The following is an 18,875-nucleotide window of genomic DNA, read 5'->3' as shown; positions in this document are numbered from 1 at the left end:
AACATGAAGAGTTAAGAAGTTGCAATAATGGAAGTCTTCCCATGAGCAAGCCCCCCCCTAAACTAATTTATACCATTCTCTGGTTGAATACTCCATTCTGATTGGATGCTGGATGTCCATTAATTACCCACTAAGTTGTTCCACTGTATTCCTAAAGTGGCTCATCTTCTGAACACCACAGGATGGAGACTGTAACACACCAGCCCATACACTGCCCCTCTGAACTCACTGGTACTTTGTATAAGCGATCCTCCAACATCCCGTCGACTATTCTGCTCATTACTTTAGACTGTGGCCGTCAGTACACATGCCCTATTGTTCGTGAAAATCTGATATTGATTTTGGGACAATGATATCTAGTCTTGTTGGTTCTGGCCTCCATGTCATCCATTAATTTCTGATAATGGGCAAATCGTAGGACATTATCCCGTACATAAAGCTCATAGATAACATACATAACCTGTAGGAGTCCCAAAGTGAAACCGACACTTGTAACAACGGTAATACCTAATTACAGTTTTGGAACCTCTCTCGACAATATGTTTTGTGGCTCATTTCACATAAGATAAGGACAGCAGTGTTTTAGAAAATCATCTATTATTGTTTATTTAAAGCTGTTTTTAGCAACCTTTAACGAACACCATCAATGAAAAGCCCTAGTCCTTCACAGGCCAGACGTCACAGCTTGACAGAGAAGGCGAGTCCATGCATGGGCGAGTCTAGGGTGGCAGTTAGTTCAGACCATTGACAGTATATATAATGGACAGAGCTTGCAGGTCTGTCAAGTGAAGCAAACATGGAAGTGTCTTAAACCTGCATTCTATGTAAAGGCCAGCAGGGGGCAGTTCCATTGGCTGCAATAAAAAAAACGATATCATGGAGAAATTAGCCGACTTCTGACTTGATTTATTAGCTCGGCAAAAAGTTTAATAATGTGTTTATGGTCTTAAAAGCTAGTTTCAAGTCTTCCATACAGCATGTTGTTCATTCAGCAAACTATGGTCCAATTTAGAGCAAAATAGAGAATAAAGCAGTACATCATTGACAAACTGTCATGGCCATGACAATAATGCCAAACTCGAGGCTTAAAAACGGTACCCACAAACCAATGGGTGACGTCATAATAGGTTCACACTTGGTTCAGACCGAAGATGTATAACAAAACCTTGATATGACGCCGCCGCTCAGCCTTGCTTCCAATTCGCGGTGTTGCAGTGAAAAATTCCCTTCTGGCCCAAAAAGCGTTTTCCCCACCATTACAAAAGAACCTTGAACTGCAAACAAGGTCAATTATTTGATCCATTGAGATTTTATATTGTTTTTTCCTCAAGCCAAGAAAAGGGATTTAAAATCTGTGATATCATCAGGATATAAAGTCTATGAGCCGAATGGAAAATCGCAGACAGGGCCAAAGAGAGAAACGCTACCACACATATTCATTCGTCCGCATAGTCCCGCAAGTCAAGCTGAAAGCTAGAAACAAGCAGTTCTTATTGGACTGTATAGGAACCATATGTTGGGTCTAGTATCCAAATCTTACAATAGCTAGTGCTAATCCTAATCACTATAGCCAGACAGATATTTTGGGAGTAAGCAACATTCCCAAGCCATTTAACCTCTATATTTTCCTACTGTACAACACATTGTTCCATTTAATTATGATGTGTTGTAAAGATAATCAGTACATGCCTGCTGAGAAAATTAGGTCTTACCTCATGAAACTAGGCCTGTAGTCAGCTTTTTTTCCAGAAAATAATCAGGTCCTCTTCTGGGTCTCTACCTATTTCTCTGCTGAGAACAGTAACTTAGCAAGCTAGTTGATTTGACTGACATTTTAGGCAAACATAAGCGTGTGAAATGGTTGGAAAAGGTATGTTAGCTGATATAGCTCTAACTTTTGTCAAAGAAATTATCTACAGGGATGATAATAAACCTAAAGTTTAAACCCAGCTGAACACAATTCCCCATAATGAGTTTCATAGTCACACTGATGACTATCACTAATAACTCATAAAAAAGATCATAAGTTTCAAATTCTTCGTGGTAATAGCTGTAAACAAAATAAACTTGTATATCTGTGATAGCATTCCATAAATATGAAAGAGCATAAGTGATTAAATTGATGTATACAACACGATGTGCTTTAATAGTTTGTAAACAAACAGAAAATGCACAAGAACAGTCATATTTTGTTGTTTTGAAGCCTTTAAATTAGTCTCCAGTTATTTGTGCAATTACACAGACACCTTTTTCATTCATACCACATTTAGCTGTATTATATATATATAAAAAACCTCTTTGACTATGAAAGACAACAGTCCTAAATGAAAAGGACAACAAAGCCTTTATGGCAGCAAATGAACCTCACAAGATTTTAAAAAGTGGCTATAGAGTTATGCTGCATGAATAGGAAATATTGCACATAGATAAAAAGGCTCTTGGGATGACATCATTATTAATTAAGTGACAGGAAGGAGCAGACGTTTGTGAAGATTAGTCGAGCAAGGTGGAAGGGTACAGATATCTGTCTGAAGCTGTCTACTGAACAGTTAACACTCCCCTCAACCATAACTATCAAAGTACTTCATTACCAGCAAGCACTCAAAAAGTAAAAAAAAAATAATAATTATATCAGACAATATATATTAGTTATATATCAGACAATAATCTTGAAAAAAAATAATCTCTAATTGACATCATTTAATACAGACCTGGCATTAAAAATGGAAAGTAGCACATCAATTTTAGAAATGAAGAAATTATTTGTTGAACTGATTTGGCCAACTTTCCACATCCCTACAAGGTCATCAATCATTAATTCAGTGTTATAACAAAAGTCAGTCAACTTAAGAAAAACATGCAACAAGACATGAGCGTATTTCAACATAATCATCAATTTATGTGTAATGAGACATTGCTTTCCAGCCACTGAAAACAGCCAGATCCAATCACAAATAACATCATATTCAAGTCTTTATATACAGTAGCATACAACTCAAATATCTGATAAGAGAAACAGCAATGTTCCTGATGTTTTACCTGTACAGTGAGGTCAAGTTGTATCACTAAGAGAGCTCATAATTTTTGGCATTTTAGGAATGAACAGTGCAGAAGTCTACAGAAATAAAAATATCTTCATACTGAAGGTATTCAGGGGTAAAAAATGTTGGACTATAAGTTGATTTTCCACGAGTCCATTTTCAATCAAATCAGGCAAATTAATTTAAAAAAGGAAAGAAAAAAATAGGTCTTCATTGTTTTCATTTGGGACTTTATTGACCTGAGACTTGACTTGGGACTGAATTGTCTGGACATGAAATTTACTTTTCATAATGTGGGACTGAATATTCTTGACTTGGGACTTGAAACTTCAGGGTCTTCAAGGGTCCAAAACTAAATCTACCCAAACAGGTAAATTCATTAAGAAATTCATTGGTTTTTTTTTTGTCATGGGACTTTATTGTCTTGACTTGGGAGATGGGACTGAATTGGACACGGAACACAATTTTTATAACGTGGGACTCAATCGTCTAGACTTGAGACTTTTCTTCTGGGTTTCAAAACTATGACTTCGACTGGCAGCTGTATGATGCTCCACCAGTTAACTCATCATTACGGCTGACCCACCGTTGGATCAGAGCTGATAGAGAGTCCTTTCTGATCCACTCAGGTATTAAGACATATTGACAAATGGACTCGAGACCCGTACAATACGGTGGCACCCGACCCGATTAGACTGAATATAACTCCAGGACCCAGTCCAACTCTGGTCCTGGTTTATGTTTCGATCAGTAGGAATCAAGTGAACCCTTGAAGACCTCGAATCTCCAGTTCCTCTGACTGAACAATTGAAAACAAAGCACTGTTTAAACACTTTGGAGACCATAAATCTAAAACAAAGCTGATTAAGGTAATGTGATTACTGTCCAATAGAAGTACTAGTACTAGTAATGTACTGATTGTTTTACTTTACTTTTAAAACTAGACACTCCATTAATTTAATTTATTCTTTTTGAGGTATATGTACTGTATCATCTATCACTGTACAGGTTTTTACTGCTGGTTCTGCTGGTAAATAATAATCAATAATATTTAAAAGCTAAGACAACGAGACGTGACAAAAGCATGATTGTTCAATTAAGAGCATTTAGGATTCAATACAATAAGGCATTGCTTTAATGAAAACATCTGGACAAACAGTTCACAGTTTTAATTAATGCTTGATTGACTAGCGATTATGATGTCCTTTTTAGTACTTTGATTGTTTCGGTCAACACATGGACACAAAACTACGACCTATACGCTCCTCAGCTCCGACACGAGTACCTGATATGTAGAGATGGAAGCAGCTGGCCAATCACTACCCGAGCAGAGTGGGCGGGGGAGGGTCATCCTCGTGGATGACAAAGCAAGGAAATATGGGAACAGAAATTAAGCTAATTCCAACAACCATCAGGCTCCTTTTTCACCTGTGGAATTACTTCTGAGACTGAAGCTGCCAATCGACAGTGGTAAAAGGTTGTTTCATACACGTTCATTCTATGCTACAAGCACAGTTAAAAAAGAAAAAATACTCCCCATACACATATTACATCCACATATTATGCAGACATCTGTGGAAATAATATCAATGTGGGATCTTTGCCTTATCTAAAATTAAAATTACTAATTGAGAATCCATGATAGATTCCAGGTGGGATAAAAAAAACATAACATAATGCCAAAGGGCCAGCTTTTCTTGTTTTAATGCTGCTAATATAGCCTATTTACAATCATCTATTGTATGCAACAGAAATAGCCTCTGTTTTCACTAATAAGCTGATATGTTCTGGCCATTTACCAAAGAAGAAGAGTCAAATAAATCAAACAGAAAAAGGGAATTCATTAATTGTGCTTTTTAACCCACAAATCCACTTCATCATTGAAATGGGACAATTTTAAGAGGCACCACTTCAAGTGCTTACATCAGTCAATGAGAATCTCTAAAGCTATAACAAGGACTGAAAATACAAATAGTAAATATAGTATATTTATATATTTATAAAGTTGATACAATTCCCTTCCAGTCCCATGTCCAGTTTAAAAAATAAGTTCTTCATACTGTCAAAAGTCTGACATGAAGGATCCCTCTTTGTGTCAACGCGCAAAGCCCTTATGATGTTCTAAGAGAGAAATGTCTTTGCCAGGGTTGATTCTGGATGACACAGGAAAGCTTGTGCTAAAAAGCAGGAAGAGTTTTAATGTAGGAGGTTGTTTTAATAAGAAGACAGAACACCTCTGCTGAGGAGACTTGCTGACTTTGGAGATTTCTGTTGACGTCTGTGATGTCTCCGGAATCCTTCAGCTAACCACTCTGCGGTTAAACAGTTACCTCGTTCTTACTGGCAGTGCGGTATGTATGGTGGTGGCCAGGAATGTACTGTAGGTGGTCCACCGTGTGTGTTCGTCGGGAGGCAAACGCCTGCCTCTTAGACGTAGACGCTTGGTGGTTGACTGTCAGCGTGTTGTAGGAGTCGTTAGAGGCACTGGGCTGAGAGTGCATCTTGGTCATCTTGTGGCGGTCCATGACAGGCGTGACGGGCATCAGCATGTCGGCGTGAGACATCGCCCGTGCCATTGCCTTCTCCCGGAACTTGTCACGCCTCATCGCCGGAGACAGCAAGGGATCCTGGGAGTGGAGGCGATCCGCTGAGAGTAGCTGCTCCTCTGAGAGGTGGCGGCTGCTGCTGTACGCGGCGGCCGCCATAACGCCATACGAAGATAAGCCATAGTCCCCGCGACGTGGCGTCCTGGGAGGAGACAGGACGTGGTCCTGGGACATGGCCCTCTGGACTCGGCGAGGACGCTGCCGCTGCTGGTGCTGCTGGTGCTGCTGGTGCTGTTGGTGCTGTTGGGGATCTGCATTCAGCTTCACCATGTGGGTCGGTCCTCGGCCGCCGAAGTCAGGATGATGATGCTTCCTTGTGTAGTACTCATCTATGTCCTTATCGCCTGAGGAGCAACAAGACAAAGATAATCAGAGAGAGAGTGCTGTCCAGTTACTTTCCATATTTCCTAACACTCAACCCTAGACTCACAGTAGGGTAGCAAGACTAAATATGTAGTGGTCTTGTGTCATGATGCAGTTTCAGGGGCCCATTTCACCAAATTTGCTGTTAATTTTGACACATTTCAGTAATCAAAGCAACCCATGCATGAGCATGCAACAGTCCTGTACTTGCAAATGTATCTGCAATTTGTGAGCACTGATCATTTGTGAAAAGTGAAGTTGCCACAATGGGAAATCTCAGATATCTCACAAATCCCTTTTGTGAAATGGGCCCTAGGACAACAAGGTCTTCCTCAGATTCCTTAGGTTCTGTTCAAATACCATCTCCCAGAAGAGGGTAAAGAAATTATGAAGTTACTTTTTTCCTGTTTCCAGTGGCATATTCTTGGAAGCTTCCAGAAAAGATGTCTGGCCAGCCTCAGGACTTAATGCCAAGTTTCCCCTTGTAGCTGTAGCTGCGTGTACTCAGACAACATCACAGTTGACTCACAAGCTGATCAATTGGAAACTCTGACCCTTTAATGGAAAAACTGGCCAGCCAGCCTAAGCTGGGATTTAGACCAAAAACAGCTCTGTGTTAGCACAACGCAGGGGGCTACATCAATGGGAAGGTGTTGTTTAAGGTACTGGTGAGAGAATGAAACGTGATCCAGGAAATCCACTTAATTAAAGGCTTATCAGATGTAAAAACAGTTTTAATACTCACAGACAAGATACAACTCTAGAAAGGTATCAGGGGAAAAGGGACATATGAAAAAGGGACACCTGTGGTAATACTGACGTATTAGAAGTAGAAGTACTGCTTCTCAACATGTTTTTGTTGGTATCAAAATGTACTTACTCCCGCTTATGGGAATAAACCAGGCCAGACCAGAGTACAAGTCGACTATTACAACATTTGTCAACCTAATATATGTAGTTATAAATGTAAACATACTGACTGAACAAGAGTGGTCGAAGAGCATTAGGGAGGATACATTTGTCCCACACCAGTCTTCTGTTGAAGGGATGCTGTGATAATGGAAACATAGTAGTTGGAGAGTCCTATTCAAACTGTTTTGAATTGTTTTGTCCTTTTTTAATCGTGAACAGAACCAGCCTCTCATCAGTGAAGTTATCCTTTGGTGTTGAGGACTCACCAGTGTGCAAATATACTTAACAATTCATGAGTTGCTTATGCCTTAACACACAACCAGTTGTTTCAGTCCTCTGCCGGTCGGTCTCTCCACTGAGGGCACACATGCTCCTAATGCTAAAGTCATTTACGGCTGTATTAACCGTAGGCCGCAATCAGTTCTCGGCAGACTTTTATCTACCTGTTTTTGGCAGTGCTGGCACACAGGGGGACTCTACCACAGAAGCTCTCTGATTAACTGTTGTGGCTGAGGGGTCGTTACCTCTGCAGTAGTTAATTATTGCAGAACACAGAGGTCGAATGGCCGTTTTAGGACCAAAACACGCTTCACCAACTCGTGGAGAAGAGGGATGATGGGAATTGTTTGTCTGGATGCTCGGCTCTCTGGGAGAGATGTCATGCCTGGATACAGAAGGTCACCTTATTGTTCCTCCATCAGGGGTTTCATGTCTACTGCTCTGTGCATTCCTAATGAAGGAAGCCCAACTTTGGCCTGTGGCGATGTGCTCCAGCATTTCTCCCTGAAGGGTTGGTTTAGATGTGACATTATGGCGGAAAATGTCAACCAAACTCAACCAGAGGCTACACCTATACAGACAATCGACAACCCGCGGTCCATTGCTTCATCAATAGGTCAAATTTGAGGATCCAGTCACTCTGAGAGATCGGTAGTGTTTATACACTCAAATGTTAATGTGAGAAGAATGTATTATGTCCTGCTATGATAAGAAAAGACACATACCACAAATTCTCGTATAATAAGGCAGGTTCCAGATAAAATCAAGGGGCTTGGCTGACAGGAATAAATTAAAATCAAGTAAAAAAACAATGGGGGAGGGTGGGGCTCAAATGTCGCTCTTAAGTCTTCGAATACTGCGACTGTTATTTCAGAGAAGTGGATAACAGGTTTCTTGGGTTTACACCCCACATCACCCCTGCTCCTTAGCTCTCCAACATTCAAACAGCTAGCTAACTAGCTAGCCAGCTAACCTATTTAGCAGCATAGGAAAGGGCACCAAAGCATGTAAGTGGTAAAGCCCGCCTCTTGCTTGATTTGATTGCCTGTCTGGGCCAAGTGGGACATTGACGAGCAGCACAAGTCTGCACCTTGCGCTGAAAAGCTGTAATGTTCTTTACTTTTATGTGCGTCTAAAAACTGCTAGAAAACCACAATGCACAGCGCAAGAGAAGAGCACACGTCAGGCGTGCCAGGAAACAATGGTTTTGCAGACGATGCGTTTCTAGCGATGCATGATTGACCCCTAAGTTGGGTACAGTTTCTGTTCCAAAATAGTAAAATATTCTAAAAAAAATAAGGGGCTTCTGCTGAGGTAAATATGGACTCTATCTGAGAATTTACTGTAATATTAATTTCAATAAAGAGTTTTCCTGTTTTAATATGCTCAACTACAGTACACCTGCACTTCTTCCTCTCGAACTGCCTTTACAGCCATTTGATTTAAGACTGGCTTTTTATGAGTGTACACTTGTTACGCTGTTTACACTTTAAGTGACTGAAATGATTTAACAGGGGCGATGCATATTGCTCGATCTCATCTCTGCGGTGCTGATAAAATGCAGCACTTTACAATTAACATGATTGCGAGAGGCTAAAGGGTCCCAAACGTGGAGCGGAGCTACAAACACAGGAAATTGCTAACAACGGCTAATTAAACCCCTGCTCCCACTCTGCTAGATTAGATTCAATATAGCCGGTATATTTATGTGTCAGCTATTGATCACAGAAGCCTGTAATCATATAATGCACTAGAACCTGTGAAACTGGTGGAACATCAATTATAAAGTGATCTTTAGAGAGGTTTGGAGCAGTAGCAGTGAAATTAACGTGGGTAAATGCAACCATATCGTTGAACTTTTTTTCTTTTTGGAATCAAAGGTGCTTGTTTGCTGCTGGAGGTGTTTTGAAGCCTTTTAGGGTGATTAAGGCGAAAGACAACAGAGCCAGATAAGATTTGTTTCTCCTTTTCGCAACCTCCTTGGAGTAGCTGAGCGGGTTACTTGAGGGCAGCGTCCTCAATCTCTGCCTCGTTGACACTGAAGGACGGGTGGGATGGAAGAGACACACTGCGCACACACACGATCATTTAAACTTGCAAATAAACCATTTTGATTTAATTTAGTCATCATCATCTCTCCAGATGGTTTAATTAAAATAGCAACTAATTATATTTCTTTTAGGCTTGTTTCCAAAGACCTCACTCATGCTTAAACCTACAATTTAATTAATTTTTTCTTTTTTTTTTTATCAAGTGGAAGGGCTTTTTTTCAAGGGACGACTTTGCATGCTCGTTTGACAAATTCCGGAGGGCTCCTGTCTCAAATTCGAAAAGCCTCTTTGTAGTTCAGTGTGATTCATCTCTGTGATTTTCTGTGTGTGTACAAGGCTCCAGCGAGATAAGAGCAAAGCCCCGAGTTGTTAAGGGAAAGAAAAGGCAAAGAATGTTGAATTCGCTGAAAGGAGATTGCACCGATGCATGTTTTTTTTTTAATCACACAATGACCAATGACACATTTAAATGCCTTTCTCTCTGTGTGTAACTTATCTTAAGAGTCAAGGACAGTGAACAGTGCATTTGAAAATCTGCTGAAAATAATTAGCATAATTAAATAGTAGTTTTTTTCTTATCGTTATTTAGGAGCATAGTGTTTCAATTTGAAAGCATGACTCATTGACTACATGTTTCGATTTTGTAATTCTTTCCATCAAAACCCTTCTTGGTGGAACAGTTTTGAAAGTCGACACAGGCATTGTGTAGAACGGCTGCAATCGTCTCCAGCGGCAGCCAGAACACGTTGCAGCCAAGCGGCAATCTCCATGCCTGGCAAACGTAGTCAGCATGGAAGTAAAAAAAATAAGTTTCTCAAATGGCCACTTGAGGCAGGCTTCAGGAGTGAGTCAATCTCTATAAGGCCCCATATTAAAACGCCCAACTTTACAGCAGAAATAAACATGTTTATAGCCTCGTACGACGAAAACGGTTTTGGTCTCTATAGCTAATGTTCCTGTACGGGGGATGAGCGCACGTTGTGATGTTAAAGACGGAAGCCTTAGCTTTCCAGTGCAAAAAGAATGAAAATACTAGCTTTATAGTTTTTATTTTTGGTTGATTTAAACAGGATAATAAAACGGCTGCCCGTGGGAGGTCTGCTTTTAGAGGGTTAAGGGTCTATGGTCACAGTCGTGCCCGGTGGAATCAAGCAGTTAGAGTGCCCCTTACGGGTGGTTACACTTTCACCGGGTTCATCCACTCCCACTCTTCAAGGCTCACAGAAGCAGCCTGAGTGCGAGAAGAAAGGCTGAAGCTTGAGCGCAGGAAATCTGTGTGAGCTACAACATATATGTGACTGCAAGCATACAGTTCGAGCAGAAGCAGAGAAACTCTAGCAGGAGCTGTTTGAGTGTGAGGGCACAAAAACTGAACTCAATGAATCAAAGATGCTCTTGAATAAAGATTGAAAAAGCCCCATAATGCACTCGGTATATGGATAAAGAGCTCTGCAGTGTTTACGCTGATAAATCGATGGAAACCCACAGTAACACCTTGAGGCTAGAGGAAATGTTTTAGAAAAGATTTACTGTCAACACATCTATTAAATGTGATAGCTCACAACATTATACACTAGCAGGCATCCTGTGTGTTTCCACTGTTCAGCTTTCACTCGACTGAGAAACAGGCAACATGACGGCACACTAAGCAGCACACATTCAGTGTCTGTTTACTTGAGCGTATTAAAAAGAAGTCTGAAGGCAAAAGCTGTGAGAGAAAAAAAACTACGCCGTTCCATTAGTTCACTGATTCAGAGTCAGACGAGGAGACGAGTCCAGCTGCAACCGAAGCGTCCCTCTCCAGTGATCTCATCGCTCCAACTCTAAATTTTAAGCGGTTCATCTCTAAAACTGATGCATGAAAAATGGATGGTCTCAAGTGGGGGATCTGAAGTGGAAGTAGTCAACTAAAAATGGTGGATTTTATTAAGTATTTTTGTTCCTTTGTACTTTAAAGGTTCTGTTTGAACCGCATTTGCAAAATCCTCTAGAGCTCGCCATCAGTTTGGAACAGAAGAGAGATAAATGAACCCAGAGCTCTCTGCTTTTCATACACTTTGGTGTTATCCGAACAGAACATTAGGATGAAAGAAAGAGCGATCCTGTTGATTCAGACTTAACACTATCTGTGTTACAAGTGTTTTCATTATACTGCGAACCAGGATAGAACAGAGCATCAGGCCCTCTGCATCTATTACTTATCTCCAAGCTGCCTTTTACAAACTTCAGTCACCATTTTACCAATTAAATCTAACCTTGAATGCCCCTAAAACTCATTCGTAACCTTCTAAATCATTCTCATTTTATACAAAAGGAAGGCTGGATAACATTACTTTTCAAACAATGCATACTTTACTCAAACGTTTTGGCAGGATGATTAATTAAATCATTAAGGTGATAACCTTGTAACTATAGTTACCAAATTCATGCTATAAAATCCTGTGTTTTTGCTTTCACACCCGAGATGTTTTGAGGTGATCCCGGTCCAGTTGTTGGGCTGTACCAGAGTTTGTGTGTCAGCTTTCAAACCAGCTTAAACGAACAGAACCAAACAGGTTGGCATCCTTAATCTTATGTTTTGAATGTTGGATCACAAATTTGTCACCATCACTAGGTTTGAGCGCATGCTAGGCCAAAACAAGTATCTGGTACAGATAATGGACTTTCTGTATCATCAGATTAAAGTGTGTCAATATCCCTCCTTCAGCAACTTGTTCTTCCCTTACACTTGTTATCAAAAATGTTGCTCTACAGCTCAATTGTGAGGCTGGTCTGTAAATAGGTTTATTATAAATATAGTAACTTTGAATCAATTTCTTTCTTAAATGACCAATGTGTGGGATTTAGTGGCATCTAGCGGTGAAGTTGCAGATTGCAACTAACTGAACACCACTCACGTCTGTATTTGACGACCAACGTAAGCACCGCCCATTACGAGTACAGAGACAAATAGAGATAATTTAGTTGTTTGAACAGATCCAATCGATGGTGTACTCGCTCATCCCTGCTGTATATGTGTAAACCTTACAACAAATACAGAGGGAGATTCATATGTATCTTTTCATCTCAAAAGCCATTTTGGTAAACGTCCTATCTACTTCCATAAAGTGCTTCCTCCTGTTTCAAACAGCTATCACAGCAGATAATCTTCAGTGTCCCCAGGTCTGTCCTGAATTTGGCAAAACTGCATTTTTAACACTGAACACCTCGGGTTGGGAATAATTTACTAAATAAACTGAAGTTGCAAACACTGCCTTCCTATTAGGCATTCAAACGCCACATTCAAAACATGTTATGAAGACTGCAACTGTTTTCTTTCATGCCTCATTTGTTCTGTCTTACTGTGCTATACGTTGCAAATTAATTGAAACGTTGCTGCATTTCGGCTTGGTTTGTTTTATAAAAGGGTACATGTATCTCAAGAGACTCCCTGGTTTAATAAAGGATAAATCAATAAAACATGCAACTACTTTAAAGCAAATAGGCATGCTCAGGTCATGATGTCAAAACGGCAGCATCATCGAGATGAAAATGTCACAGCGAAGATAATGAACTGTAGCAGTGCTGAGATATTAAAGCGCCATCTTGTTGGCGTATAGAAGCCATTCAGCTGAAAAAAAAAAAATGCTTTTAATATGTCATTAAGAGACATTAACAACATGACATGGGCTGCAGATGGAGCCAAATTACACGCCAATTAGATGTCAGTCGATGGGCCGACAGATGAATCGATGGGAATGAGTATGGAGGCTCTAGCGCGTCGTCATGCATTTTAAGAAGTTTATTTCCCTAAAAAAGGTGAAAAAGTGAGAGGGCTATCTGCATGATGAGCCACCAAACATCTGGTGATAGTTATCATGATGCATGTCTCTGTAATGGACATTCGGATGTTTCATCAGGCCAGACGTGGTGAATGTGGCGACCCTTTAATGCACAGGGCATGAGGGTGACGTCATTCTCTGTCTTTCTTTCTTTTCTTTTTTTTTTGGTGCATCAGGCAGAACACGGCGATGAAGGACAAATGAAGGACCACCTACTTAATCTGTGGAGTGAGGAGGAGTATTTACTTAAGTCAGACTTGAGGGCCAGCTCGTAGGAGGGCGGCAGATGGCTGAGGTTCTGGAAGGATCTGGAGAGGGACAGGTCGTAGGGCTCCGTGGCTGAGGTCAGGATGTTGTTCATCCGCTGGGGTCTCTCTACAGGGGACAGGGGAGGAAGCGGTGCGGTGCAGTCAGTGTACAGTCAGTCAAAACGATGGGTTTACACACTGGGAGTCTTTACTGGAGGAGAGAAAGGGAAGCAGGTAGAGAGGTCGAGGTGTGATGTAGTGAGAAGAGTGGATTTCAAGGTGATACCCTTTGCTGGAGGATTTTTAGCTTTTAGGGAAACAACGGATGAAATGCGTGGTTGCATTTTCAGATATATGACAGTTTGATTTCACCTGATCCATTGGAGCTGCAGCTACCTACTGTGGTTGGGGGTGACTTAGTGCTATGACTAAATGAAAGCACTTCTAATGGCATTTACAAAAACCCACCGGGCCTGGACGGAAACAACCTGTTGGAGCAAAGAAAGATATAAAGACACTTGAATTTAATTGATTATTGGGTCTAATTCTCATTCCCAAGGCGTCAAATACAGATTCTTTGGGACCGTGAGACTCAACAATGAACTATCTCTCTTGGCTCTGATTGGTTGTTTTCGTTCGGGCCTGGTGGATTCTTGCAAATGCCATTAGGAGCACCAGGAGGAGCCAGAGGAACCAGATTTTTTTCTTATGTTCTACTGTCAGGATATAGTGAATGTTTTAGCGAAAATGACCTACTGCAGTGTTTCCATCCACTATATTACTATTATTGTTATTATTATATGTTATATATTGTTATATTATAATAATATCTTATATATTATTATAATATAACAATATATAAGATATTATCTATTGTATGTATATCTTCTTGTATAGTCGAATATCTAATATACATATGCTATTTATCATATCATATCTTGTGTGTATATATATATGTGTACATATTATATATATATATTTTGTATACATATTACAGTATGTATGTATGCACACCTTGCACAGGCTGAATGCATACGACACATGTTTACATTATATCAATATTAATGTATAATATCTATGTGTATACATGTATATCTGTTCAGTCATCATATTATATATACATATTATTATTATATCATTATAAATATTATGAATATAATCATTATATAGCCTACTGTTATTATTATATACTGTTATTAACAATAACACTACCATCATGTCATCAGTACTATTACCATCTTGCAACTAAAAACTAAAAACTTTGCACCTTACCTAGCTTTTTATCTTTTATCTTTTTTTTATATTTTCTATCCAAGTATTTTATTCTATTGTTGTATTTTATTCTATTGTATTTCATTGTATTTTAATGTACCTGGTTGCTATAACAACCCAATTTCCCTTCGGGGATTAATAAAGTTGAGACTATTACGAGTTGGTTCAATGATTGACAATGGGTGGTGCTAATTTTCCAGTTGGGTAAAATCATTAAATGAGTGCGGTAAAAAAACAATATGTGACAATGTGATGGAAATATGGCATTTCTGTTTATTTTATGTATTAATGTAAGGAATGTTAGTCCTCTCATTGTTCCACAGATCTGATGCCATTTCAGTGTGGCAGATTACAAATGTGCATAAGAACAGGTGGCTTGTAACTCATTGTCCTTCCTGTGTTTGTACATTTATTAAAGTCATTAACCTATACCGCAAAAAATGTGCTAATTCTAAAATTTGGCACGCCTTTCCCTTAAACTTGCACCAACCCATCTGTTCATGTGTTCATTCTGTGTGGTTCTTCAGCAACTTTACTCCCTCTAAAGTTCGCTTGCTTGCTTTTCTATTTTGATGTAAATATGTTTGGAGTAGTATTTTTTGGGTATATCCATGTCCAGTTAAGTTCCAGTGTTACTTACATATGTTTGGGGAATTAAAATTGAGCGTCAGCCTGAAGACGCTTTAAGGGACAGCAGTTGTGAGCACCACCAACCAGCAGGAGGCGTCTGTGCGATATCTACAAGTAACATAGAACCACGACAGCCACAACAGTGGGACCTCAGTCCTATCCTGACACAGATTAATTTATTTTTTGGAGGATAATCTAGATAATGTTAAAACTAAATTGTACAAGAAAAGTTTAAATTATGAGGTAACATGCTCGGATGCACTGATGAAGGAGGCTAGACACTATTTAATTCAACGCTAAATTTAACGCCTTACCAATGAAGAACTGACTATAGACAGCATTTAGTACCTGGAGTCTGGTGACTTTCCCCCTGGGCATTTCAAGGTTATTCTGGAATCTTGATGAGTCGAAGCATCAATAAAATGTACTAATCTGTGCTTCTTTGCCTTCACACATTCTGACTCAGCTGCAAACTGCATCTGTTGACTGCGTCTAAGCAGCTCAAGTGACGCTTGGTTCATTGTGAAATACCACAAATAACAGTTCTGTTTGTGATATCAGTGATATGTGTGGCACCGTTAAGGCTCCCTGCACTGTGCGGAGCTCCTGTGGCTTCAGTATTTGGGACGCCCAGTCATGGGTCAGGAGGCGCAGCGGGTGGGGAGGGTTGGGATACGGGCAGGGACTCTGGTGCTGGATTTAAAAATAGGACGGGGCGACTACTGCAGCAAGGAGGACAGGGACACACAACACTAAGGAACATATGGTGTAGAGGGGAGACATTCACCGAAAAGAGAGTGTGTTGGCATGTGTGTGCGTGTGGGGAAGATAGAGCTGGTTAGGTGGAGTGAAATAGAAAACATAATGTGTGAAGAAAAGATTTTGCTATTGGACTAAAGGTCATGGATTACAATGCAGCGGCGTGAAGTTTTGTGAATGCAAAAAATACAGAAGCGCTTAGAAAAAGAAAGAAAAAAAGAGAATTAAAAAAAATGTCCCCCAGTGTGCAGGTAAAGAACTCTGATCTCTACATGATATATGTGAAAGAATAGGTGAAGAAAAGAATACACATAAACACCATGTGTATGTGTATTACTTACCGTATCTCATTTGTCTGTGGGCTAACAAATCCAAGTGAGAAAGAAAGGATCAATAACAATCAATGTGCACAGCATGTTTCAACCAAACCTCCCATACTAGAGGTTGCCCTTGTTCAAAGCCAATATTGCAAGAATGTCCAAACCAGAAACTCTTGAATTATGCAGAACAGCTACGATCCTCGTCGGAGGCTAAATAGACTTCAAAAGCGCTGTTTGAAGAGTTTTATTTGGTGCTGAAAGTACTTTTGAAACCCATTTTCCCAGTGAGAAGGCCGTCCTGTTTAAGAGGCAGACGAGAACGGGCAGAATGTGGACTGCAGCGCTGCATTAATGCTGAAAAGGTTTGTATAATAACTCCACGACGATCTCAGCCTTAACCTGAAAACCCTGACACAAAACATCAACCTCTGCAGTTTTTCGGAATATCAAAGAGGGGATTTTTTTGTATCAAGTAAGGCCAGACTCCCTCTTTAATTACACGGTGTTTCATTTCATTGCCGTTTAGACGCAGGAGCGTTCAGTAATTCCACACTGAAAGCTGCTCTCCTTTCACAGAAAATTACATTTAGAGAAATAGATGGGATGCAATAACAGTAATTGGGCTTTCAATAACTCCAGCAAACTGTGCAGATGATCTTTTGATTATCATACACTCTTTTTGCTTTTCATTTTCTCTGAGGACTTCTTTATCAGCTCCTCAGATTTTAATTTCCCTGTGAAAGATATACTTTTGTCCTTCAAATTGGAAATAGAATTGTTTGCCTTACTTTCATTTAGAGACAGATAATAAAGAATATCATTTTGGAAAGTCGGAGTAACATACAGAGAATGCTAATTTTAGCATTGAAAAGACACAGCATGGAGACATTTTGTAATTTTTCCGGCATGCATTCCAAATGTAAATCTCTATTATAGGTTTACACAGTGATTTTTTTTTTAATCACATGTAATGTCACATCTACTGTTAAAGGACCAGTGTGTAGGATTAAGTGGCATAAAGCCTTCAAGGTGCGGTGAAAGAAACTACGGTGGCCCCTAAACTTGTAATCTAGAGCCAGTGTTTGGTTTGTGCTTTCTAGGCAACTGTAGAAACATGGCGGTTCAACATGGCTGCCTCTGTAGAAGAGGACCCACTCATTCCAAGGTTACGAAAACAGACTTTAATATTCATTGGTGTGTTTTCATTAGTGTATAATCACATTAAATTAATAATTATTCCATTTCTGCTAATAGATCCTTCTAAATGTCACACACTGGACCTTTAAGGACTATACACATTACTGTGTCTTCTTACCCAGTTTAGGTGTGAGCGCAGTCAGATCCAGGTGGCTGTGCTGGTAGTCATGGTGGTGGTTTCCTATTGTAAGAAGAACAAAGAGTTAATTTCAACATGCGTGAGAGGGAAAATCTTACTGTGTGTAATGCCTTTAATAGTTGACGTTAAAATGTAATTTCAATCAAATCACAGAGAAACATATTTTCCCTCGTGACCTTTGTGCTATCTGGCCACTTGGTTGGTTTCAGTTGCTCAGTCTTTGAGATATCGTCTGCAGCCCTGATACCCCCACAGTCTGCAGTCTATTTGTTTATTATGTGATTCAAACACTCTGAACTGGCCAACTGTCGGTACTGTAATGGCAACCTGTGGCCCTTCTCCAGTGGCTCCCTGTGCCTTTGACAAAAGATTATATAGAGATGAATACCGGTTATTTTTTAACACTTTATTTATCAGTACATCAAATAAAAAACAACTAAAATGCAGATTATACTTAGCACATCCATCCTGACCTTGTGCCTTTTCCTCTATATTTGGCCAAACTTCAATAGTGGTGACTACTAGTCTTAAGTCTCCCCAGCTAGACTCACTATGGATTCCAAATCCAAAAAAAGGGAGAGAAATTAGCATTATGAGGCTGTTTTATGGTTCCAACTGATTTCTTTTTGGCCAAAAATGGCTCTTTTGATAGTAAAGGTTGCTGAATGAACCTGTCCTGCCTTGATAATCCTCACAGCTTGCTGATTTTCTAGATCATGGGCGAGTGGCTGAGGAATGTGTTTTGGTGTCTGGTGAACTGACACTTTTTAAAGAAAGTCCCTTTGTGAGTTCAGCACAACAAAGCACAACCCTGTCTCAGTCGGATTTTCCATCCAGTCCAGTCAGTGTTTGGCAGTTCCCCAGATACGAGTGTGTTGATTTGTTCACTGTGTCTCAAGTAAGCAGTAAACTGTCACGGCTCAGTTATGGGACCTTGAGTGTTTCTTCCATTTGACAGAATCCACAGCGAACCGCTGCTTTGCCCAAGTGATTGATTATAGCCTCTTTATACGGGAACATGGAAGCAGCTACACCTCGTGGTGATCCATCTTTGTTGTTAGTGAGCCATTTGATGTTGCGCTAATATCGTTATGTGTTGTTTGAGTGGTTAAAGAACAAAGCCACATCATTGGAGACCTCCATCACTGAGCAGCAATGGGACTTTAAATAATTTCAGAGAGTGAAAATATGGCCTTTATTCAATTATGCCTGGTGTTATTGAACAGCATACAAAACA

General features: G+C 40.0%; 1 protein-coding gene across 3 annotated transcripts in view; it reads right to left on the bottom strand.

The window, feature by feature from the left end:
* Positions 1-2,114: 2,114 nt before the first annotated feature.
* Positions 2,115-18,875, bottom strand: part of LOC127356627 (protein shisa-6) — an 82,541-nt gene continuing 65,780 nt past the window's right edge. The window contains exons 6-9 of one of the 3 annotated variants that reach the window (XM_051388549.1): positions 17,618-17,680; positions 16,324-16,344; positions 13,290-13,448; positions 2,115-5,991 (exon numbers count right to left, since the gene is read on the bottom strand). In XM_051388549.1, coding sequence (XP_051244509.1) covers positions 5,360-5,991; positions 13,290-13,448; positions 16,324-16,344; positions 17,618-17,680 — 875 coding nt within the window. In that variant the 3' untranslated portion in view covers positions 2,115-5,359. The remainder of the gene's footprint in view (positions 5,992-13,289; positions 13,449-16,323; positions 16,345-17,617; positions 17,681-18,875) is intronic. The other 2 variants (XM_051388551.1, XM_051388550.1) reach the window with 2 other exon arrangements.

This window comes from Dicentrarchus labrax, unplaced genomic scaffold, assembly GCF_905237075.1.
Source record: "Dicentrarchus labrax unplaced genomic scaffold, dlabrax2021, whole genome shotgun sequence".
Taxonomy (NCBI): domain Eukaryota; kingdom Metazoa; phylum Chordata; class Actinopteri; family Moronidae; genus Dicentrarchus; species Dicentrarchus labrax.
Note: the sequence above shows the minus strand (reverse complement) of the source record. Positions and strands in the feature narration are given on the sequence as shown.